At 44.8% G+C, this 25,043-nt stretch overlaps 1 protein-coding gene and 1 long non-coding RNA gene across 6 annotated transcripts in view; one reads left to right on the plus strand and one right to left on the minus strand.

The window, feature by feature from the left end:
* The window catches only part of LOC122235252, a 29,986-nt gene extending 22,587 nt beyond the window's left edge, over positions 1-7,399 (minus strand). Inside the window, exons 1-2 of the long non-coding RNA XR_006213362.1 lie at positions 7,157-7,399; positions 6,945-7,081 (exon numbers count right to left, since the gene is read on the minus strand). This is a non-coding gene — a long non-coding RNA (uncharacterized LOC122235252). The remainder of the gene's footprint in view (positions 1-6,944; positions 7,082-7,156) is intronic.
* Positions 6,625-25,043, plus strand: part of AGK (acylglycerol kinase) — an 80,432-nt gene continuing 62,013 nt past the window's right edge. For 3 of the 5 annotated variants that reach the window (XR_006213361.1, XM_042973845.1, XM_042973874.1), the window contains exons 1-2: positions 6,625-6,689; positions 9,705-9,826. Coding sequence is in view for 4 of the 5 variants with exons in the window: in XM_042973845.1 (XP_042829779.1) it covers positions 9,726-9,826 (101 nt within the window). In the remaining variant the exon portion in view is untranslated. Of the gene's footprint in view, positions 6,690-8,340; positions 8,894-9,704; positions 9,827-25,043 lie in introns of those variants that run through there. The other 2 variants (XM_042973865.1, XM_042973854.1) reach the window with 2 other exon arrangements.

The raw sequence follows: 25,043 nt of genomic DNA on the forward strand, positions 1-25,043 counted from the left end.
GTTTATGGCAGACTTACTCATAATTGCCTTAACTCAGAAGCAACCAAGGTGTCCTTTGGTAGGTGAATAGATAAATAAACTGTGGTCCATCTAATGAAGTGTTATTTGGTGCTAAAAAGAAATGAGCTATCAGGCCATGAAAAGACATGAAGGAAATTTAAATGCTTATTGCGAAGTGAAAGAAGCCTATTTGAAAAGGCTACATAATGTATGACTCCAATTATATGACATTCTGGTAAAGGTAAAACTATTAATACAAAAAAAAAATCAGGGGCGCCTGGGGTGGCTCAGTCAGTTAAGCGTCCAACTTCGGCTCAGGTCATGATCTCGCGGTCCGAGAGTTTGAGCCCCATGTCAGGCTCTGTGCTGACAGCTCAGAGCCTGGAACCTGTTCCAGAATCTGTGTCTCCCTCTCTCTCTGACCCTCGCCCATTCATGCTCTGTCTCTCTCTGTCTCAAAAATAAATGTTAAAAAAAATTAAAAAAACAAAAAGTCAGTGGTTGCCAGGGTGGGGGTAGGGAAAGGTAAAGAGGCAGAACACAGAGGATTTTTAGGGCATGGAAAATTACTCTGTACGATATTATAATGATGGATATATGTCATTATACTTTCTTTAAATCCATAAGATGTACAGCACCAAGAGTTAACGGTAGGGTAAACCATGGACTTTGGCTGATTATGATGTGTCAATATAGATTCATCATTTGTAACAAATGTGCCACTCTGGTGAGAGAAGTTGATAATGTAGGAGGCTATGCAAGTGTAGGCATAGGGACATGTATAGAAAAATCTCTGTACCTTCCTCTGAATTTTGTTATAAACCTAAAACTGCTCTAAAAAATAAAGTCTTAAAAAATTTACTCGAGGTTCATTATTGATGGAATCACCCCCTTCTTGTTCCAGAATACTTACAATTGAATTACCCTGGGAGACTGGGTTTTGCAAAACAAAATTGGAGACCTTGTTTGATGCAATCAACGAGGACCCCACCTTTGTCGTTTTTCACTCCCATATTAAACAGGCAGCTAGAAAGTGTCAGCCAGAGCTAGATGTCGCCAGGAGGAGTAGGTGGCAAAGGATGACAAGGAGACACATTAATAAGAGAAGTCCTGTTCAGAAAAAGGCAGGCCCATACAGAGCATGGGTGAGAATGGGCATTACAGAGGGTCTGATAAAATCCCATGTTACATTGTAGAAGATATTCTCTCTCCTAAGAATCTGCTGGTTTCTTAAAAGGCCTCATTTACATGTTTCCAATCTGGCAGTAGTAGATGCAGTGGATATTAAAGGTCACAATAAGGAAGAGATTTTGAGCATAAATACCACAAGAACACCATTTTATACTTTTCCTTAGGGGAAACTAAGTAGTCTAAAGAAGAATCTATATGCATAAAGTAAGTAAACCAAGAATGAATGTTAAAAGAATTCATACATAGTTTTCCACGGTAGAAGTTCTAACTCCTATCAGAATAGGGGACACCTGTTCCCATAGGCAGATTTCATCTGAGATGCTACATAGAAGGCTGTTTGTGATGATTAGCACTATCTCAGGTTGTTTGAACCTTTGTCTTTTATTGTTAGTGGATCTGTAGACAGCAAGCGTGGCACAGGCCCAGGGGCCAGGGGGATGGCTGGAGAATGATTTTAGGAACAATAAACGTTGAAGCATATCATCGATATCAAGGGTATCTGCCATCTACTTTCACCCATATTCCTCATAAAAACTTATCATCTTTTTACAAGCATTGTCCTTACCATGTCTTCTACCCACCAATAGCCTGTGGCTTGCAGTTTATCAGTTCAGTGCTCTTGGCTTCAAGAAACAGAAAACCCTGACTCTAACCAGCTTATGCAATAAGGGGATTTATTATTTCACGCAATAGGACATCCAGTCTTTGAGCAAGCTCCAGGCACAGGACAACCATTTGGCTCCATGATGTTATCAACGACCCAGGTTCTTTCTGCCTCTCCCCTCCTGTCCCCTGTGAGTTAGCATTGGCCCAAACTGGTTCCCTTTGTGGCTGAACAGTGGTTATGGCTGTGATGCAGGCAGGCTGGGCTTGAGGACCCAGAGGGGGGCCCTGCAGGACCATCCAAGATGGTCCTTGGATTCACTCGGGAGAGAAATCAAACACCAGTTGGAGAAAGTGATAACTGAGTTTACTGAACACTGTGAGTGATAAGTGAAGAGGAGCAGGCAGAGTGTCTGGGAGACTCAGAAAGGGGAGAAGGAGCCTCATTGCCACTTGGGGTCAGGGGTTTAGATTGGAGAGGGGTCTGGGGTACGTGTTCCTTTAGGAATCCAGGGCAGGGTCTGATTAGAGGCAGATGCCAGGTGAATAACAGGTGTCACAAATTACCGAAGGGGGGGGTGGGGGGTATCTGGGCCCGAGTCGGCCAAGCTTTGTTTGAAGCTAATGTCCTGGAACGTGTTCGGGATCTGCCTCTCTTCTTACGTGTTGTCAGGTGTGGGGGGGTCTGGGCCAAAACTCAGAGAGTGATTAGCTTTCTTGTTTCTCCTTTGAAGTGGGAACATAGCTTCTTTGGTTTATTCAGAGGCAAAATATAGAACATGAGTAAATGGGGCCCAGCAGAAAAACAGCAGAGACAGAGCCTTGCTAAAATAGAGTCTGTTCCGCTTCTCTCCCTCAGCAGTTTCAGGTATCATGTACACAGATGATCCCATCGGAGGGAAAAGGCGGGACAATCTCTGCCATTTTCATCTCAGCCGTATTGGGATGCGACTCCTATACCATGCAATGTCCCCCTTTGTATTCCTACACGTATGCAGCTATCACCGCACATAGCACATTTCATTACTTCCCAAAGGAAATCTCATATCCATTAGCAACCATTTTCCATTTCCCCCCCCAACCAGCCCCAAACCCAGCCCTGGGCAGCCTCTGCTCTGCTTGCCATCTCTGTGTACTTGCTAATTCTGGATGTTTCGTGTAAACGGAATCATATAATATGCAGTCTTTGTGACCGGTTTATTTCACCAAGCATGAGCATAACGGTTTTAAGGCCCGTTGCCGTCACTTTTTTAAATCTCACCCTTTAAGGAGAATGAACCTTTCCTGAGATCTCTCAGCGGACTCATCCTTAAGACTCTTTGGTCTAAATTGAGCTATGTGCTCAATTTTTAATCCAATCGCTGGTGTTGGAGGATGAATCACTGTATGTGTCTTAAACTATGCAGACCACCTCCTGACAGTATATTCTTCACCCAGATTTCTCGAATATTATCTTTAACTTATAAATTATTTACCGTTTTCACATTTACTGCCCCTTTCTCTCTGATTTCTGGTCTCCTTCTTATAGTGACCTTTACCTTTGTGATTACATCGGACCCACCTGGATGATTCAGGATAATCTTCCCAACTCAGGAGCCGTAACTTAACCAGCCGTGCAAAGGAACAATAGGTTCCAGGGGTTAAGGGCATCTTTAGGGGGTCATTATTCTCTCTACCACAGTGTTTCTCATTCAGCACTAATGCTTTTGAAGAAGGGAGAGAAGAACACGAGATTGGGCAGAGGGAGAAGAGCTGTGATGTATCCGGACAGCCTCAGCTGACCCTGTGAGGAGCTGTGGGGCTCTCAGAGGTGTTTTACTTTGGGCCAAATGACCAAGCTTTTGAATTCCCTCCTAGATCAGTCACTGCACGTGGGCCATCCGCAGAAAGGCGTGACCTTGGTTAAGAAGGCTCACTGCATTGGAGGCTGTCCCTGAAGGGGCCGACAGCTGAAGGCTGTCTGCCCAAACTACCCCCAGCAGCTGGGGCAGCAGGTGATACATCTCTATGTCCAACAATCAATGCTGGTAATGATGCCTGAAAAGAGCATTTGGGAAGTTTCCATGTTTTAGCGTCATTTGTGTCCTTACGCATGTGCAAGCTACATGTTTTAAGATGTGGCTTTCCCTATAATGCCTCCTAGGGTGGGAGGTTAAGTTTTATAAAGCATGGACAATCCTTAATTTATACCTGGGTCCCTCTGGAAGCAATCTGAGGGGACAATAGTTAGCTTAACCAACGGCCCAATGGTAGCCAAAAAAAGGTACTTACTACAGGGAAAATATTAATAGTACGAGTTATGTAACTTCAAAACTAAATGGGGTATTACAACAACGCATTAAAATGTCAGTAAATACGTGTCATGTAATGGGTCCCGTTAACTCCTTGAAGATGAATTTCTGACTAATTTCTGACTTAGTCCTATTTTGATGCAGATATTTCCCATTTGCAGGTGACATATCTGAGTCATAGGACCCACTGTTTCTATCTATACAAGCGTGCAATTTAAGGAGGGAACACAAAACGTCTTTCAGAGACCTGCCCTGCCCCTCCCACCCCCACCACATTCCTCTTTTGCACATGGAATTCTGAGGTTTGTATTGTGTGGAGATGTCTCATCTTTTCTAGTTTCATAATCCATATAGAAGCCTGGGAGTTGTTTCCAGATTTCTCTGCTGGGAACACAACAGAGTGACATTGACGTCCCCATTTGCCACCATGCTGGCCACAGTGAATTAAAGCCTGCCTATTAAAGGAAGAATGTAAACTCACAAATACCCCACCATGGCCTGATGAGCACTTTTCAATTAGAGATGGTCCTGAGTGAGGCCTGCTATGCTGTGTATGTCTGTGTTTGCCTCTCTTCTGGGGTGTGGCTTTCTCCCAGGTCGCAGAGACCCACCAGCCCACCCTTCTTCACCGGCGCTCTGGGCATCTGCCTTGTAATGCCTGATCTTTCCAACAGGACATGGCTCCCACTCAACTAAAATCAAGTTTTCCTCTCCTAAGTTTTAAGAAAGAACTTCTTTCTCGATTTTCTGATTGGAAAATTATGGTAATTTCATCCACGCAGAACTTCTCTTATTTTTGGGAACTACTGTTTTGCTGAAGCCTTAAAGCTTAGTCTGCCCATTGGACAATCCAGCATCTAGACCCAGACTTTTCTAGCCTGCAGTTCAGCAACTCATTTTCTTTTCTTTCTTTTTTTTTTTTTTAAAGTTTATTTATTTATTTATTTACAGAGAGAGAGAAAGAGAGAGAGGGGCGAGGGGCAGAGAGAGAGGGAGAGAATCTCAAGCTCAATGCGGAGCCTCAACCCAGGAACCGCAAGATCATGATCTGAGCTGAAATCAAGAGTTGGAGGCCCAACTGACTGAGCCACCCAGGGGCCCCAGGAACTCATTTTCAAATGCAAATATTCTAAATAGTTGGGACAGGAGAAGTGAAAATAACTGTCTCCCATGCCTTCAATATCACAACATTTTATAGCTAGAAGGTATGTTTTGGGATGATCTTCTCCCTCCCCTAATATACAGACAGAACCTCAGGAGAAAGGGCTAGCAAGTTCACCTTATCCAGTGCGGCCCAGCGAGGATTCTAACCTGGCAGAAAACGCTTTACTGCCCCATAACCTCACTGGATGTTCTCATTTTTCCTAAAATATACATCCAGGGGAAGATAGGAAGGATGCATGTCTGCATGTACCAAATGGGGAATTTAGAATGCAAGCTCTATGAATGCAGGCACCATGCGGGGTGCTGTACATGAGTGCATCCCCGGTCTACACGCAGCAAAGTTGGTTGAGGGAATGATGGAAAGAAGAAGGTAAGAAAGAAATCTGGATTGACTAGTTTGGTTCTAACACCAACGTTGGGGGTGGGGTTGGGGGTGGGGGTGAGGAAGGGAGAGGTACTGGTGGGAAGAGGACAGAATTAAAACTGCCATCTGGTGGTCAGCATTGGCCCTGGCTTCTTTGTAGCTCTCTTGCTGTCTGGAATTTACTCAATACGTGGTGGCGGAGAGATGTTTAAAACGTAAACCACATTGCATCGCCCCTCTGGCTGAACTCCTCATGGGTAGGTGCTGTCTATGCATATCTAGCCAACAGAACTTAGTAAAGCACCTGGAATGAATGAGACAACCAATCCACCAATGGATCAGGAACTATTTGCCCCATTTTGCAAATGAGTAAGCCAAAACCCAAAGGGAAAATGTGAGTAAGGGTCACACAGGGTAGCGACAGCTCTGGCACCAGGACCCAGGCCAGGTGACGTCCCATACGGCGGTATAACGTCCAAACTCCTTACCACCACCGCCTGTGGGGCCCACCTCCCCAGCTTACTCCTTTGCCTCCTCGCCTGCCCTGACCGCCACCTGCCAAACTGCCTCAGGCCTTAGAGCTTTTGCATCGGCTGTTCCCTCCCCCAGGCGCTCCCTTCCTCCAGATCCTTGGGGACCTGCTCCCTCTCCTTCAGATCGGTTGCCCCTTACTCGGAAGGGCTGAGACTGCCTCCTCTTCACTCTCTTGATTCCACGCATTTCGGGTTCTTTTTTTTTTTTTTTTTTTTTTTCTTTTTCGTACTTCTGATCTCAATTTACCCTGTTCGTTTATTTTCCGATTTAGTACCAGGTCCCCAAACAGCGTTTGCCTTGGTAGGCTTCCCATAAAATACTGTGGAGCGACAAACGGAGGGGTGAAGGGAGGAACGGACGAAAAAACGAGCGAAGCAGAAACGAAGGCGGCCCCCAGGCTGCGGCCCCCGTACGCCGCACGGTCCCGGCGCGTCGGGAAGGCGCAGCGGAACCCGAGGGCGGAGGCGCGGTTTCCCTTAAAAGCGCGGGGGAAGCTTGAGGGAGCACACAGGAAGGCAGGGCGCGGAGCGCGAGCGGCCCGGGTGAGCGGCGCGGGGCCCGGGAGGGGAGCGGAGCCCCGGGCGCTGGGACGGGGCCGGGCCGGGGGTTCCGGGGCGCGGGGGCGCAGCCGCGGGAGCCCGCCTGGGCCGGGGGTCCGGGCGGCGGGTGCGGGCGTGGGGATGGCGGGGTCCCGGTTGTCACGCTGGGAGTCAGCTGGCCTGGGTTCTGGTACTGGAGCTGTCGCTAGCCTGTGTGACCCTTACTCCCTTTTTCCCTTTGGGCTTCGGCTTACTCACTTGCAAGATGGGGCGAGTAGTTGCTGATCGATGGATGGGTTCATTCATTCCAGATGCTTTACTAGGTTCTGTTTGCTAGAGATGCATAGACAGCACCTACCCACGAGGGGTTCACAGCCTAGTGAGAAAATCCCCACCTGACAGGCGAGGAGGGTTGAATACAATTAGAATTGGGGAGTTCTTAAACAAAACACCACCACCAACCAACCAACCTGCCGATCTGCTTTTTCAGAGGAGAGATGTTGATTTGAACGTATAACATTGAGACTTCCACAGAGATTGAGGAGTAAGAATTCTTTTGGGTACCTAGAAGGAATATGCATTGTTAGCCAATACATTGCACATTGCCATGGCAACTTACATACTTACAGAGAAATTTACAAAGTGCATTCACAGTTCTTTGGGGCATGATCTTTTGAGCCAAAGGAGCCCGTGGTGTATTCTGATTTTACTGACAAGGGGAGAGAGGTAGAGGTTAAATGACTTACCCAGGCTCTCGCTGTCTGGAAGTAATTAAGCGACTCTAGAATCGAGGCCTCAGGACCCTTGCACCAGTGCTTTTTCCACGACACTAGAGTGCTTGCGTGTTTGCACGTTTTTATAATGTACGAATCACTGTTTTGTGACAAAAAGGGAGTTCCACTGGATCTTTAAACAGACTTTTATTGACTCTTAAATTGTCCTCTAATACTGTTGACTTTTCTACCCATGCCTTGGGGGATTTTAAAAAATTTTTTTTTAATGTTTTATTCCTTTTTGAGAGACAGGGAGAGACAGAGTGTGAGCGGTGGAGGCGCAGAGAGAGAGAGGGAGACACAGATTCCGAAGCAGGCTCCGGGCTCTGAGCTGTCAGCACAGAGCCCGACGCGGGGCTTGAACCCACAGACCACAAGATCATGACCTGAGCCGGAGCCAGACGCTTCATGGACTGAGACACCCACGTGCCCCGGCCTTGGGTGATTTTTTATCTGCAGTCAAACTTGACCTCCTTCACACTGAAGAGTCCCAAATCTGTATCTTCTACCCAACTTCTCCTAACTCCAAACTGCTAAATCCAGACATCCACTGATCATTTGGATATCCACTTGGATGTTGTGCAGGCATCTCAAACTCACTGTCTACTCAACTGCACACATTACATTTCTCCACGAACCTATGTTCCAGATCTAATGATGGAAATCCTTATTCAGTTGGTCGCCCAAGCACAAACCTGGCTTGGTTTCTGCTCTCCCTTCCTACAAGTGGGCAAGTGAGGTTTCTAGGCCAGGAGCGGGCGTGGTGGGGGGGGGGTGGTCAGTGGATAGAAAATTAGGTTTGATGAAGAGTGGACAGTCACAGAGGAATATGGTAAGTTGAGTTCCAGGAAATTGAAGTTAACAGGAAACTTAGCAAGGCATGTTTGTTAGGATTCTTCTTGGCATCCTTTTTTCTTTGCAGGTGATGCTCCTTCTGGGTTTAGGGAGGGTACCTCATATATGAGGATTTTATGACCTATTTCAGGGAAGACGAGTCAGGTGGTGAGGCTAAAGTGACCTTCCTGCCTTTGACAGTTTCTCAGACTCCTTTAGCTTAAAATATTCACCATGCTAAGTTGCTATATTTTGGGGGTGGTGCGTCCTGAACCCTGTCACATTCAGCAGTTAGCTAGCTATCGATTGTTATGTGCCCGATCTTATTTTAGGCCCTGGGGGTACAGCAGGGACCAGAACCAAGTCCTTGCTCTTGTGGAGTTTATGTTCCTTTGGGGTAGGCTACTAAAGAAATCAGCAAATAAAGATCATCCAGTGATAAGTGCTGTGAAGAAAACAAACAGAATAAGGATCTATACGGTTACTTGGTTTTTTAGTAAAGTTGTATTAATTTACCTTGCTCACAGGAGTGCACGAGAGGGTCGATTCTCATTTTGTCATCTGTGAATACGATCATTCAAAAGTTTGTTACTTTGAGAGGTGAACAGTGATAGTTCCTTGTAGTTTGCATGTCTTTGATTACTCAGGAAGTTGAAAACTGCACACAGCCATTTGTATTAGTGCTTCATGGAATTTTCTGTGTGTGTGTGTGTGTGTGTGTGTGCGCTCTGCTCTGTTTATTTTGCTGTTGAGTGGCTAGTGTTTTCCTCTATTTTGAATAAGCTCTTTATATTACTTATCTATTATTGAGTCGTTTGTGTGTAAAAATTTTAATGTTTATTTTTGAGAGAGAATGCAGGGAAGGGGCAGAGAGGAAGGGGACAGAGAATCTGAAAGGGCCTCTGTGCTGCCAGCAGTGAGCCAGACACGGGGCTTGAACTCACAAACCAAGAGATCATGACCTGAGCCAAAGTCAGTCGCTCAACCAACTGAGCCACCTAGGTACCCCTTTTATTAGTTTTTATTTTCTTTTAATTTTTAAAACTGTTTATTTAGACAAACACTCTTAAACAGTGGTATAGTGACTGTAGGAAGAAAGAAAAAGCAGGAGGCCTGGAATTGCCTTCTTCTCTGCCCTTCCCCCCCCTTGCTTCTAATACAGTGAGGCATAAGGGAGCAGAGAGGGGAAGAAGTGAGTTCAGGTAGAAGGAAAGAAAGAAAGAAGAGGCAGGTGGGCAGTGAGAAGATTTGGTGAGACCGGAAGGGAGCAGGTGGGAAGAGGCCAGAGGAACGGTAACAAGGAACAGGAGTGAGGGAAGGAAATGGGCAGGATGGGCAGATGGAAGGCGTCATGGGGCCTCTACACAATTACCTTGGGTACTGACCTTTTTCTTTTTCTGCTTCTGTTAAGCTAGCAAATCCCTAGGAGAAGATGACCGTGTTCTTTAAAACACTTAGAAATCATTGGAAGAAAACTACAGCTGGGATCTGTCTGCTGACATGGGGAAGCCATTGGCTGTATGGAAAACACTGGTAAATATCGGACAGCCCCCACCCACCCCACCTTCAACCTCCAACAGTATAAAAGGGCCCAAGGTCAAAATCTTGCTCAGCTGTGCTCCTCTCTAGAACACATTGTGGTGTAAAAAATAAATGTTAAAACCACAAAGACCAAGGCTTCTTGTTGTAATCAGTTCTGGAAAATTGTAACTATAACAGTGCCATCAACAGTGGATAACAGCGGATATAGGCTGTGATATAGATTGTGAGATCAGAAGCTGAACAAATTGAGGCCCAGCCTAGGGAGAGAGGAGTCACTTCCCAAGTTCTTACTAGACAGGGATTGAACTCCTATGTCTCCTCGGGATTTCATTCCTTCGGTTTCTTACTACAGCCTCTTGATCTGTTATCACTGCTGTTGTAGGACCCTGAGTGAATCTGCTTCCTCCAACCCCTGTGACTTTGCACATTTATACAGTTAGCCCGGGTTAATTTAAATGAGACAAAGACTTTCAAACCTTTTGACTGAATAAGGAGTTCAACAGTCATGGGTTTTATTAGCCTCTAGGCATGAAGGGAGAAGAAAGTGCCAGAGCTCCCTCTGATTTAGCATGATAATAAGATTTCAGTAACATTTTTATATGAAAATTATCCAAACAATTAAGAGAGCCAATCAAGTTACAGTATTTTGGGGATTAAGCTTTTGTAATCCACATTGGAAGTCTCCACATTTGAAAGGAGATTCATACTGATATTTTTGTAAATCATCTCAGTTCACCACTGTCAGAGATAATCTGGGGATGCTACATGGTGTCTAGTTTTTCACAGCTGTAGATTGAATGGGACATATCCCCTTTCCCCCCAAGTATTCTCAAGGCTCAGCACTTGAATTCCATTAGCTAGCATGTAAAGAACAGACCTGAGAAGCTTATTTAAAATGTTTTTTGATGTTTATTTACTTTTGAGAGAGACAGAGACAGAATGTGAGTGGGTTGGGGCAGAGAGACGGGAGGCACAATCTGAAGCAGGCTGCAGGCTCCGAGCTGTCAGCACAGCCCAACGCGGGGCTCGAACTCACGAGCTGTGAGATCATGACCTGAGCCGAAGTCGGACGCTCAACTGACTGACCCACCCAGGCCCCCCGTGTATACTACCAATTTTAAGTTTCTCAGATCTGGGGGCACCTGGGTGGCTCAGTCGGTTGAGCGTCCGACTTCAGCTCAGGTCATGATCTTGTGGTTTGTGGGTTCGGGCCCCACGTCGGGCTCTGTGCTGACAGCTTAGAGCCTGGAGCCTGCTTAGGATTCTGTGTCTCCCTCTCTCTGACCCTCCCCCATTCACTCTCTGTCTTTCTCTGTCTCAAAAATAAATAAACATTAAAAAAAAAAAAATGGTAGTATGTTAAAAAAAAAAAAGTGGAGGAAATGTTATCACAAATGGAATGTGAAAACTATAATGTGTGCTTTTTCTCCCTTTTCTAACTACCCTTGAGTCCTTATACTGTCTGCCTGGGTGGGAACTAGGATTCCCTTTGCAGGAGCACCTGCTCCAGGCGACAGGGAAGTCCATTCGGGACACCTGCCCATCCCACACCCTAAGGATCACTGCTGTTTCTGCTACCAGGTGAAGATTTGAGGAAATAACCATGTTCAAGATGTCTTGTAGGCACCCTCATAATTTTTTGCCAGTGTTATCTTGAGACTTTAAAAGAGGCCCGCTCCTTCTGAATTAGATCAGAAACAGCTTGATCTTGTAGTAGGAGCCTGCCTTTGGCTTCTTTTGGCTCTGCCTCCATCCTTGACATTCAAGGGTGCGTTCAAAATGCAAACCCCTGTTGTCCTGTTGCTCTTCCTTTCTTCTGACTTTTCTCCTCCATTCTTTCATGCCATGTGGTCTTTCTGTTTTTTAATTGTAGTAGAAAACACCTAAAATTTGTCACCTTAGCCCTTTTTAAGTGTACCAGCAGTAGAGTTAAGTATGTTCCCATTGTTGTGCAAGTGAGCTCTAGAGTTTTTTCATCTTACAAAACTGAAACTCTGTACCCATCAAACACAACTCTCCATTTCCTCTCCCCGCCCAGCCCCTGGCAACCACCAGTCTGCTTTCTGTTTCTGTCAGTTTGACTACTTTAGGGACCTTGCATGAGTGTTGTCATATAGTATTTGTGTTCTGTGACTGGTTTATTTCACTTAGCGTAACGTTCTTAAGGTTCATCAATGTCGTAGCAGATGGCAGGATTTCATTCTTTTAAAAGGCTGAATAATATTCCATCATACGCATGTACCTAACACATTTTCTCTATCCAGTCGTTGTTGATGGACATTTGGGTTGCTTCTCCCTCTCGGCTATTGTGAATAATGCTACTACAATGAATTTGAGTGAGCAGATAGTCCTTCCAGATCCTGTTTTCAATGCTTTTGGGTGTACACCCAGAAGTGGGATTGCTAGATCATAGGGTAGTTCCAGTTTTAAGTTTTTGAGGAAGCACTATTCTGTTTTCCATACTGGTTGTACCATTTCACAGACACGAGGTTTCCCATCTTGCCACATCCTCACCATCGCTTGTTATTTGTGTTTTGTTTTGCTTTGCTTTTGATAGTGGCCATCGTAATGGGTATGATATGGGTATCTTGTGGTTTTGATTTGCATTTCCCTAATAATTAGTGATGTTGAGCATCCTCTCATCCTCTCATCCAAACATCCTCTCAAATGTTTGGCCATTTGTTTATCTTTGGAGAAATGTCTGTTCAAATTCTTGGCCCGTTTTTAAAAATCAGGTTCCTGGGGTGCCTAGGTGGCTACGTCGGTTGAGGGTCCGACTTCGGCTCAGGTCATGATCTCACAGTTTGTGAGTTCGAGCCCTGCGTTGGGCTCTGTGCTGACAGCTCAGAGTCTGGAGCCTGCTTCGGATTCTGTGTCTCCCTCTCTCTCTGCTCCTCCCCTGTTCACACACACACACACTCTCTCTCTCTCTCTCTCAAAAATAAAGATTAAAAAAAAATTAAAAAAAAATCAGGTTCCTTGGGGTTTTTTTGTTGTTGGTGAGTTGTAGGAATTCTTTAATCCCTTAGGAGATAGATGATTTGCAAATGTTTCCTTTCATTTCATAGGCTGCCTTTTCCCTCTTTTGATGGTGTCCTTTGATGCCCAGAAGTTTTAAAGTTTGGTGTAATCCCATTTGTCTATTTCTATTTTTGTTGCCTCTCTTATTGGTGTCATATCTAAGAATTCACTGCCAAATTCAGTGTTAGGAAGCTTTCCTCCCTGTGTTTTCCTCTAGGAGTTTTATAACTTTAGGTCCTATAGTTAGGTCTTTAATCCATTTTGAGTCTTTTCCCCATTGTGTGGTCTTGGCATCCTTGTCTAACATCCATCGATCATATATGCCAGTCCGTTTTTTAAAATTTTTACTTCTGGGTGCTCTGTTCTATTCTGCTGGTCTGTATATTCATGCCCATACCATTGGCTTTAGTAGCTTTGTAATATGTTTTGAAATTAGGAAGTGTGAGGCCTCCAACTTTGTTCAAGATTCTTTTGGATATTCAAGGTCCCTTGTGTTACATATGAATTTAGGATTTTTTTTTTCTATTTCTGCAAAACATGCCACTGAAATTTTGATAGGGATTGCATTGAATCTGCAGCTTATTTGGGTGGTACGCACATTTTTATGATATTAAGTCTTCCAGTGCATGAACACGGATGTCTTTCCACTTACTTGTATCGTTCTTTCAGCAGTGTTTTGTAGTTTTTAGTGTACAAGTCTTTCACCTGCTTGGGTTATATTTATTCCTAAATATACTTTTTTTTTTTTTTTTTTTTTTTTTGATGCTATTGTAAATGGGATTATTTTCTTAATTTCCTTTTTGGGTTGTTCATTGTTAGTATATAAAAACTGGATTTTTATGTGCTGATTTTGTATTCTGCAATGTTGCTAAATTTGTATTTTCTAACAGTTTTTTTTGTTGTGTGGAATCTTTAGGGTTTTCTATGTAAAAGATCATGTCCTCTGCAAGCAGATAATTTTTCATCCTTTCCAATTTGGATGCCTTTTATTTCTTTTTCTTGACTAATTACTCTGTCTAGGACTTCCAATACCACACCGAATACAAGTGGCAAATCCTTGCCTTGTTCCTGATCTTTGAGAAAAAGCTTTCAGTTTCTCACTGTTGAGTATGGTGTCAGCTGTGGGCTTTACACATGGGTTCTTTGGTTATGTTCAGATTATTGCTTGTTATTGTCTTTTAACTTTTATCTATATATCCTTATCCTTAAAAAATTTTTTTCTAATGTTTGTTTATTTTTGAGAGAGAGAGAGCACCTGTGCGCATGAGTGGGGGAGGGACAGGGAGTGGGAGACACAGAATCTGAAACAGGCTCCAGGCTCTGAGCTGTCAGCACAGAGCCTGATGTGAGGCTCGATCTCTGAACAGCAAGGTAATGACCTGAGCCGAAGTCGGGCACTTAACTGACTGAGCCACCCAGGCACCCCTATATATCCTCAGCCTTTTCATATAGCAATCTTCACTTTCGTTCTTTATATTAATCTGCTTTTTTCCTGAGAAAATCTTCTCTGCGGCTCTCTTGAGTAGGAGCTGCCTTGCCCCTTCAAATGGGTTGTAAGGTGGGGTTGACATCTCTTAGCTCCTCAGTACCTGTTTCAAACAGTTCGTCTTCCATCTTCTTATACAAGTCTCTTTTACTTTGAGGCTCAGAGTATCGGGCTATATCCTACAACTGTAAACCTTCTGGCTTTCTGGGATCTCACTTATGTTAGTTGTAGGCTTCAGTGCCTGGTTGACCAGTGTCCTTTTCCCGCCGAGTCTTGTTACCTTCTGGTGTACCCCGAGTATACATGCACGTGACCCGTGTACCAGCCTGGCCTTCCTTTCCTGACTTCGTCTACTTCCAGGACTTTCACTGCTGCTCCGCCTTCTTCTGGGTCCCCCCGACCCTCCGTGGCTGAGACCTTCTCACTGCTTGCCCCTGTTCTTCTTCTGAAATCTGGAACTTCAGTATCGCAGTCTCTGTCTTCTATTATTCCACGTTTCCCAACCTTACTCGTATTTTTTAACATTACCAAGACTTCTTGTCCCTGAGAGCCTCCAGTTTCTTCCAAATCCATCACTCTTTGCTGCTTTCTTCACTTTTTCCCTCGATTTCTTGATGCGCCTGTCACACACTTCTCAGCTGCACTTTTCACGAGTCCTCCTGGCTTTTTCTTTTTTCCTTAGAGAGCGAGAGCATGTGCATGCAGGGGCTGGGCAGAAGGAGAGGGAGAATCTCAAGCAGACTCCATGCTCAGCACAGAGCCTGACAAGGCTCTATCCCATCACCCTGGGATCGTGAGCTGACATCTGACAGCCCCAGCTGCCCCTCTCTGAGAGGATGTTTCACCTAGGACGGTGCTCAGAGCTGGTCCTGTCTCCAGCCTGTTCCTGCCTGGCTCAGGGGTGCTTGTGTCTGGGGAATGCCCTCTTCTTTTCCCTGTCCCTTGCTCATGGCTTGGCTGGCACTCCACCCACGGCCTTGTTGCTATGTACCCACCTGGGAGCCCCTACGGACACCCTGAGGGCCCTCTCTTGACTCCATTCAGCCAGAGGCAGGCAGCCCTCCCTCCCTTATTCACAGCATGGAGCCCGACTCAGGACTCAATCCCATGACCCTGGGATCGTGACCGGAGCTGAAATCGAGAGGTGGACGCCCAACCGACGGAGTCACCCAGGTGCCCTCCCTGGCCTTTTCTACCCCTCGTTCCTCCTCCTTTTCACAGTTAAGCTGTTTGAGTAGATTTTGTCTTCTTCCCTACCTCCTACTCATTCTATATCCCATGCAGTCTTTGTTAGAATTATTCTCACCAGTTTTACTTCTCATTCTTTTTGACAGCTCAGCTTTAGACACAGTTACTGTCCTTGAAATAATTTTTTCATTGCTTTCTGTTTTTGCTCGTCTGCGTCTGGCTATTCCACCTCCTCCTCGTTGACTCCTCCTCTCCACTCATACATTAGGGAAGCGGTTCCTTCGGGCCCTGCCACATTACGTCCTCTCTCTACGTAATCTCATCTACTCAATGCCTGTGGTTTCCAGCTGTTTGTAGACCAGTCCCAGGTTTGTTGCCCTAAAGACCTCTTCGCGGCTCCAGACCTGTATGTGCACTCACCTGCTTCCTTAACGCGTCTGCTTGCATGCTTCACAGATAGATGCCTCAAGCTCGGCTGGCTGAAGAGCAAAAGCTCGCTGGCCACACCTGCCCTTCTCAGTGATTGGTACCACTCACCATCTATCTAACCTCCCAAACTAGAGATGTGAACCTCATCCCCCATCTGTCCTTCATTCTCCTTTCCTACATTCAGGCTGTACATTCTAAGCGATTTTGCCTTTTCTAAATCTCGGAACGTATTTGATTTCTTTTGCCAGCTCTGCTGTCGCCACCACAGTACCATCATCTCTTGCCTGGATTCTGTTTAGTTTTTGAGAGAGAGAGAAAGAGAGAGAGAGACAGACAGACAGACAGACAGGGTGTAAGCAGGGGAGGAACAGAGAGAGGGAGACACAGAAGCTGAAGCAGGCTCCAGGCTATGAGCTGTCAGCACAGAGCCTGACGTGGGGCTTGAACTCACGAGCCGAGCTGTGAGATCATGACCTGAGCCGAAGTGAGACGCTCAACTGACTGAGCCACCCAGATGCCCCTCTTGCCTGGATTTTTATTAAATACATCCTAACTGTTCTTGCCTCTACTCCTGCCTGGTTTGTATCAAATTTGCACTCCACTGCCAGAGTGATGTTTAAAGAAGTGCGGGTTGCTATTGCTTTTGGATTCGACTCGACCTGACTTGGTGTTGTGTGTGCACATCTCCAGCCCTGCCACATCTACACCTTAGTCTATAGAACTCTCAGGTCACTTTGGAAGAAGTTCACTTTCCTTGAAGTTCTGTCTCAGGGCTCCTGGGAGGGCCTTCACACATCTTGTTCCCCCCTGGAGCACTCTCCCCTCCCTCCTTCCCCAGCCAGCTACCTTTCCTCCAAGTCTCGAACATTATTTCTTCCCTGCCCCACTGCACACACACTTATGTTCTTCCTTTGTGTCTCCTTGGGTGAGGTCTCTATCATCCTGTCCAAGGCCAGTCCCTCCAACGCTGATCTAAATTCTGTTCTTTCTCATGGGTTATCCTCTCCCTCACTTCATCTTTAAATCTCATCCTTCCTGCTTTTTCCTCCTACTTGTTGAACCCCTGTGGCTTAAACATATTGTTCCTCAACTGTGTACTTCCATTTATTTACTGCTCTGTCTTCTTTCATTTATGCCATTCTTTTTTTAAGTTTATTTTTTTATGTTAGAGAAAACGTGTGAGCACTTGGGGGAGGGGCAGAATGAGAGGGAGAGAGAGAATCCCAAGCTGGCTTCACACTGTCAGCACTGAGCCTGACACAGGGCTCGATCCCATGAACTATGAGACCATGACCTGAGCCAAAACCAAGCGTCAGATGCTTAACCAACTGAGCCACCTAGGTGCCCCCCATTGATGCCATCCTGGAAGCATATCCCACATCTTCAGTCTCTACCTTCACTTTAGAGTAAGCCTAGTAAAATTGATTTCTATTTCATCTTTTGATTGAACCTGCTCTTGACAAGGTCATTAATAGCCCCATAGTTGTCAAGTTCAATGGATACTTTTCAGTCCGTATCGACCACATTTGTTTCTCTTTGTCTCTCTTTTAGTTACCTGTAGGGTGTCTTTCTCTGCTCATCCCTTAAATGCTGGACTCTCCTGGGTTCCTTTTTTTATTCCACACACTGGTTAGATGGTCATAACCACACTACTGTTTGTAAGTATGGTGTATCAATTTTGGAGTCCTATTTTTCTAGTCTTTACCTTGATTCTCTTGACGTTGTCTGCACATAAGTGGTCCTGGAGTTCTACCCTGGGATCAGCCATCAGAACATCCTTTCCAAAAGAGAACTCTGATCATGGTCCTCCTCAGCAGACAGCCTGTAAATGGCTCTCCAGTGCTTAGAGTGCAGAGACCCACTTCTTTAATCCAGCACAGAAGGCCCTTGGTGACCCTGCCCTTGTCTTCCTCTCCAGTCTTTTCCTGGTCCCTTCTCGTCCCACCTCCATGGCCCCTCAGCTCGACCTGTGTTCCAGCGGTCCCTAAAAGAAGGCCTGTTTTCTGCTACCCTTCTCTTTGTGTGTGTTCTTTTCCCTCTCCCCACAAACACTGGACTTTTATTCACCTGGTCATTAACTCAAAAATGTCACAGAGGTGGCATTCTCAGATTAAGAGGAAAGAAAAACAACAGTTGCTCAATTATTCATTATTCAAAACAGTGTGTTGAGGAATTACTTTTAACCCCGTGCCAGGCTAGTCACTTCCATGTGTGTGGTCTCATCGAATCCTCAGAATTGTCTTGTGAGAGGGGTAAGAAGATTTCCATACCCGAAATTAGGAAGTTGAGGCTCAGGTAGATTAGTAGCTTGTGGGATTTGGACCCAGGTAAATCTTACCCGAAATCCCATGTCCTTTCTTTGCTGATGACGACTTTGGAGAGCAATGCTCACTTCTGTGTATAAGTACCACTGGATTTATTAATGACACTACCTTTTCACTGCCTTTCGTGTAACTTTATCAGAACTCTTCCGTAATGTTCCTGTTGTAGTTTTAACTGCTCCAATGGAATAAAACCCTTAGAACACCTTTGTTAGCATGCACTATACATCCGTGGTGAAAACCGGACACACTGCCAGGGACCAAGACACCTATTTCAAAACCTCCAGAGTGTCATTGGTTCCTCTGTGCTCCGTAGCTGTCTTTGTTGATACCTTTGTCTGACTCCCCTTTTGCTCCCTGTTCTTGCCCTTCCCTCTGCCTTTCCCTTTTTAGCTTCCTTAATAAGTAGATGAGTTGATTTTCCTAAATTCTCTGAACATGTTCAAACATACCACAAAATTGAAAGCATTTTACAATAAACACCTGTCTATTACTTGGAGTCTAGATTTTACTGTATTTGCCTTATCACATATCTCTCCATTTGTCCATCCCTCTCTGTCTCACTTTTTGATGCATTTCAAAATAATTTGTAGAGGTCTGTACTACCACCTAAATACCTGAAGATGCTTATCAGTAATTCGGTTATAGGCAAATTAGTATTTGCTTATGGTGGTTTTTTTAGTTATAGAATTTGTGTAAAATGGAATGTACAGATCTTTTTTAAAAATTTTCTTTAATGTTTGTTTATTTTTGAGAGAGACAGAGCATGAGCAGGGGAGGGGCAGAGAGAGACACAGAATCTGAAGTAGACTCCAGGCTCTGAGCTGTCAGCACAGAGCCGGATGAGGGACTTGAACCCACGAACCTTGGGATCATGACCTGAGCTGAAGTCAGACACTTAACCAACTGAGCCACCCAGGTGCCCCTGGAATGTGCGGATCTTAGGTGTACGTGCACTGAGTTTTTGTCAGGTGCATATACGTGTATCACCGAGATTCCTAGCACAATACAAAATGTTGCCATCACTCTGTTTTCCTCATGTCCCTTCATGGTCAATCTCTGTCCCCTGCCCCCAGAGGTAACTGTCCTGCTGATTTTTTTTTCCCCTCACCATAGATTGATTCTTTTCTCCCCCACCATAGATTGATTTTTTCCCCCCTGTTCCAAACTTTATGTACATGGAATAAGATGTATTCTTTTTTTGAAAGGCTTCTTCCTCTCAGCACAGTGGCTTTGAGATTCATCTGTGCTATTGCATTTATCTATAGTTCACTCCTTTATATTGCTCAATAGTAAGAAGGTAAGCCTATTATAATGGTTAATATTTTATACTTAGAGAATTGTAAATTCCTTGATTTTGATTTCTGAGACTGGTGAACATAATATTTTGCATTACTCATTTTAGAAAATACAAATTGTGGTCCACCTGCGTGGATTAGTCGTTTAGGTGTCTGACTCTTAATTTGGGCTCAGGTCACGGTCTCAAAATCCGTGGGATTTAGCCCCGTGTTGGGCTGTGGGCCGACACAGTAAAACCTTGGGAATCTCTCTCTCCCTCTGTCTGCCCCTCCCCTGCTTGCGCATGTATGCATGTTCTCTCTCTGTCTCTGTCTCTCAAAAATAAACATTAAAAAAACTCCAGACAAATTGTTTTATTATACGTATTTGACTTTTTTCTTCCCTTTGAAAGAAAAACAATTTCCTGATGAAGGATACATGTGCCAGTAATAACAGTTGACTGTATTTTAATGTTGATTTTGCGATTTTAATAATGGTCATGGTTTTTCTAAGGAAAAGTTTTTTCTGCAACAGATTTGGAAGAAGTTGCATATGTTCCTCTTGATCTGTTCCATTTTTGGTTGCTGCCCTTAATTTGCCTTTTGACCCCGGTATCATTTTTTTGCAGGCTCTTTTCCATTGTTAATGTGCTTGTAAGTTTTCTTCCTCGGGAGTGCCTTCCCCTTTTAGTCTCCCTTCCTCTCAGCTTCAAGGAGGAAAACCTGTGATATTTTTCCCTCTGCATAATTAGCCCATAGCCGGTTGCTGGAGTCCACCGGAGCAGGAGCAGCGGGGGCTGCTCTCAGGACTCAGCAAGAGCAATTGAAGAGGAGGAAATGACCCTGTTTGCTGAAAGTAAAGCGAATTTAAGTATTGCTCATTCCTCTTCAACTGCTCTTTCTAGGCTTTCTGGGCTCCCTGGGGGCGATTATGCTCCAGGTTCCTCAGTTCATCCTGTCGGCAGTTCCCTGCAACAGTCCCTCTCTTGTTCCTCACCCTTCAGTAGCACAGAATCTGCTAATAAAAAGTGCGGGGGAGAGGAGGCAGTGTAGTCTTAAAGTTGTCTCCGGAGTCAGGCAGAACTGACGCTTCCTAGCAGTGTGACCTCGGGCTCCCTAAACCTTAGGTCCCCCTGTACAGTGGGATGATAAGAGTGCCTCACTGGGTCATTGAAGGATTGAGTGAGGAGCCATAAAGCTGTTAGTGTCGTGCCTGATAGACAGGAGGTTCAACAAATGCTGGTAATTGTGAGTAAATTTGATGTTCAGTACGTTGGGAGTTAACATGAATTACTTCTGGTAACTGGCAGTGAATGATTTGAGAGACAACCGGTGAGGAAGGAAGACCAGGATCTGCCAGATGGTCTAATAAGATCTCAGCCTTATTATTTCACTTTGCGTGGAACAGGACAGCTTGGAAAGTGTGGTTTTACGACAGAACATAACCCCAGACGAGGCGGGGCGTAAGCAGTTAGAGTTGGCTTGGTCTGGACCATCATGCATCTGATTTCAGCTCCCATTGTTGCTTTCATCTCTGGGGATCTCGTGCTTGCTCGTCCTGGGTCTGGTTTCTCTCCCTGTGATTTTGGTTGGCGAGCCTTGGCACAGGTTCTGAACTTCCTTTCCTGGCTCCGCAGTCAACGGTAGCCCTGCTCTTCCTCTGTTCTGGCTCCTCGTGCTCAGCTCCGTCCTTTGGCTCCGTGCTCTGGCACTGGTTCAGTCACCCACCTTGGCCTGTGACCCAGGGCTCCCGCCATTCATTTCTGTGGGGCGTCTAGTCTCTCAGCCAGAACTCTTGATACTTTCTTGGGGATTTTAAAGTCCCATTGACACTATGAATCCCTGAACGTGAAACTTGCAAAGCAAATGCGAAGCTAAGTGATGGTCCTGGGCCGTGTGTCCCTAGGTTTTTATTAATATTGGAGTTTTTTCCCTCCGAATATAGAAAGGTTAATCTTGATGACTGTATCATCAGCTTTCACCAGCACGGGTGGGAGCTCACCTTTCAAGTTCTGTGGCCAGAATTGCTTAGAAGAAGTAAAAATAAGTGGTTTTAAGTTGGCACGAGGGGTGTGTTGAGTGTCATTCAGTTTTATCGAGAACTTGGTAATAGTAATGATGATGATCACTCACACTCAATCAGGGCTTGTCATATACCAGACGTGATTCTAAGCACTTTATGTTTATTAACTCATTTTATCCTCCGAACAACTTTGAGATGGTTATTCATCTCCTACTAGTGTGAGATTAATAACCCTAGAAGGAGGCAGAAACCAAGGGAGAGCAAGATTAAGTATTTTGCCCAAGGTCACACAGCTAAAAAGTGGGAGAGCCCTGATTCCAAACCAGGTAGTCCTTACCTTAACCTCTGGAAATGGCTCCTGTATCTAAGGGAGCCGGGGAGAAATGAAGAGCCATAAACTGAAGATTGTCATCTGTCATAGACTCCATAGGACATAAGACAGATACTTTAACGTAGTGCTTCAAGTCTGGGCTTCTGAGCTAGTTGGGTCCGAGCCTTGTGTGTGCCACTTGCTGGGTGAGTGACTTTGGGCAGATTATTCAACCTTGTTAAACTTCTCCTTATTCATCCGTATAACATCTGACAACCTTATTGTGACACTTAGGAGATATAATCACAGCTGCTGGCACAAATTAAAAGAGCAGTTACTTTTATTATGAATGCATGAGGCGCTCTGTGCTGGGTCCTGTTTGAAGGTACAAAGTAAATGTCAGGGGTGCCTAAGAAAAGATTAAAGTTTTTTTATTATGGAGATTTTAGTCATATAAAAATCAGAATAGTAAAATCCCCATGTGTTCTCACCCTGCCTCAATAAATACCAACATTTTACTGATCTCATTTCATTTCTCTACTTTTTTTTTTTCCCCTCTGGAATATTTTGATGCAGATTTTCAGAAATTCTAGCTTCTATCATTTATACTTCGGTACCTTGTCTTTAATAAGTAAGAACTTAAAAAATCACAATGGCATTATTATGAACCTAACAATACTGAAATTCTTTTGTCTTCTCATATCCAACCTGTTTATATTTTCCCTCCTAGCCCCCCATTCTTTGTTTTATGGTTTGTTCAAATCAATATCAAAACAAGTTTTGACACATTGCATTTAGTATCTATTTCTAAAGCCTCTCGAACTATAACCCCCTCCTTCTTCTAAAGCATTTATTTATTTTCAAAACCAGGCAGGTCTGCCTTTTCCCTGGAGGGTTTTTCATAATCGAGATTTGGTGGATAAGTTATACCATTCAGTGCTGCGCAGAGTCCTGTGGGGGCCTGAGGCAAGGAGAAAAATCAGTGATGTTGGTTCTGTGTTTATTTCAAACCGTGATACTGTGTTCATCATGGGTCTTGTGCATTCATTTTGATTTTTAGAATTATTAATTGTCTCCATTGTGGTTTTTTTGGTGTGAATTTTGCACCTGAGGTGAATGCCTTACTCTCCTCATTGTAGTCTCAGCCCTGAGTCATTTAATCTGTTCCCCTGTCTCTCCTGTGTCTTATAAACTGGCGATCAGACCCAGGTGCTAGAGCTTTGCTGCTGTCCAAAGCGTGGGCCGTGCTCCTGCAGCACAGTTCCTCCTGGGAATGGATTAGAAACGCAGAGTCTCAGGACCCAACCCAGACCTGCTGAGTCAGAATGTGCATTTAACCAGGTCCCCAGGGGATTTGTGTGTATACTGAGATTGAGGATCACGGCTCCCGAGGCAGAATTAGATTCAGGTTTAATTTTTAGGGCAAGCATGCTTCATACACGTGTTGTGGATTTCTTCTCGTATCGTGTCAGGAAGTACGTGGTGTGGGGTTGTCCTGCTTTTGGCGGATCAGTGGATTCGGAGGCAGTCAGCTTAGTCCACCCATTAGAAAGTGAAGACCGTGGCTTCTTAGAGTTACTAGAGCCACGTGGTTAAGAGGAGGAGTGACCACACGGGTTCGAATGTCGGCTTTCCATCTGGCCAGCTATGAAACCTCGCTGTGCTTCAATTCTTTCTAAACTCTAACTTCAATTCTCTGTCTAGTGGAACCCATTTCTTTGGGTTGTCATGCCGATTTTCTTAGAATAGGGCCAGGCACAAAAAAGCTCTCCATCAGAAATAGCACATCGTCTTCTGGCTTTTCCATCCTTATCAGAGAAAGCCTCAAAACAAAGATGTGTTTGGAGTTGGGCCTTGCGGTGAGTGGGACAGTGTGCTAGGTGATGTTAATGCCTTGAGCATAGGCAGAAACTGGAAATGCAGTGTATTTTTGGAGATTAGCAAAGAATTTGGCTTCACTATAGACTACAGTTAGGTTTTTTTTTTTTTTTTTTGGTAGAATAGGAGAAAAAGTTCAATTATGGAAGTCTTTGTAGGCAGTTTGTAGTATTTGGTGAACAGTGGAGATACAGTGAAGATGTTTAAGGAGAGGAGCATGTCATGAGCAAAGTGGCACTCAGGAAGCTTAGTCCAGCACCCTTGGGCAAGATACGTTGGAGGGGGAAGGCGTGTGGTTTGGGAGGGCATTTCGTCATAGAAGCTAAGAGAAGCCAGACCACAGTGATGGCATTGGGAGTGGGAAAATAAATGGGTGGAATAAGGCTGTGATAACGTAATACCTGAGCATGAGCACTGTAGGCAGGTAGACTGCTGGTTGGTTTGCGTTTTGCTATTTACTAGCTGCGACCTTTATCAAGTACTTAATCCATTCAACTTCTGCACCCCAGTCACCTTCTGGGGTAATGGCGATAATGAGATCTGCTTTGCAGGTTAGTTGTAAGGATTAAGTGAGATGATGCATTTCCTAGTACTGCTACTGTGCCCGTCTCCTAGCTTCCCCTTGGTAAATGCTAGTTCTTATTATCATTCGATGATGGACTGTGTTTGGTTGAAGGAGAGGAAGGTAAGTCATTTTTTGGTTTCAAGACTAGGATAATTGGTGATACAGAAAGAGGCAAGTCGCCAGGGAGAATTGGTTTAAGGAGGAGGTATTATTCTCTTCCCTTTAAGCTATGTTGGGTTAGAGACTCTGACAGCAGATCCAGGGGGAAATGTGTTAGATTCCAGGGGTAAATTATGCATGCGCCACACTTGACTAGACCTGTATTATTTCTTTGGGTACACATTATGGTTTTAGTAATGTCTTGGGCTTCATTTTGTTCCGGATCTCTGGGGTTCTGACAAAGCAGATGTTTTACCTTGACATCCATTGAGATTAGCCTCTGCCTTTGCAGTCGGTGGTCCCAGGCCTGGCTGGTCCAGCACGGGCCAAAGGTAGCGAGGGATTTTTCCCCTCCTGGCTTTTCCTCATTTCACATTTTGTTGTGGTTTTAAAAAAGCAGTTTGTTTTGCTTTTCAGCCATTTCAGGGTTCTCTCTCTCTCTCTCTCTCTCTCTCTCTCTCTCTCTCTCTCTGTGCAGGCTGATGCTGAAGTTTGGGGTATTAATAGGTGCTATTTAAAGAAGCTCATTTATGGGCAATTAAATAACATGC

The sequence above is a fragment of the Panthera tigris genome, chromosome A2 (genome assembly GCF_018350195.1).
Source record: "Panthera tigris isolate Pti1 chromosome A2, P.tigris_Pti1_mat1.1, whole genome shotgun sequence".
NCBI lineage: Eukaryota > Metazoa > Chordata > Mammalia > Carnivora > Felidae > Panthera > Panthera tigris.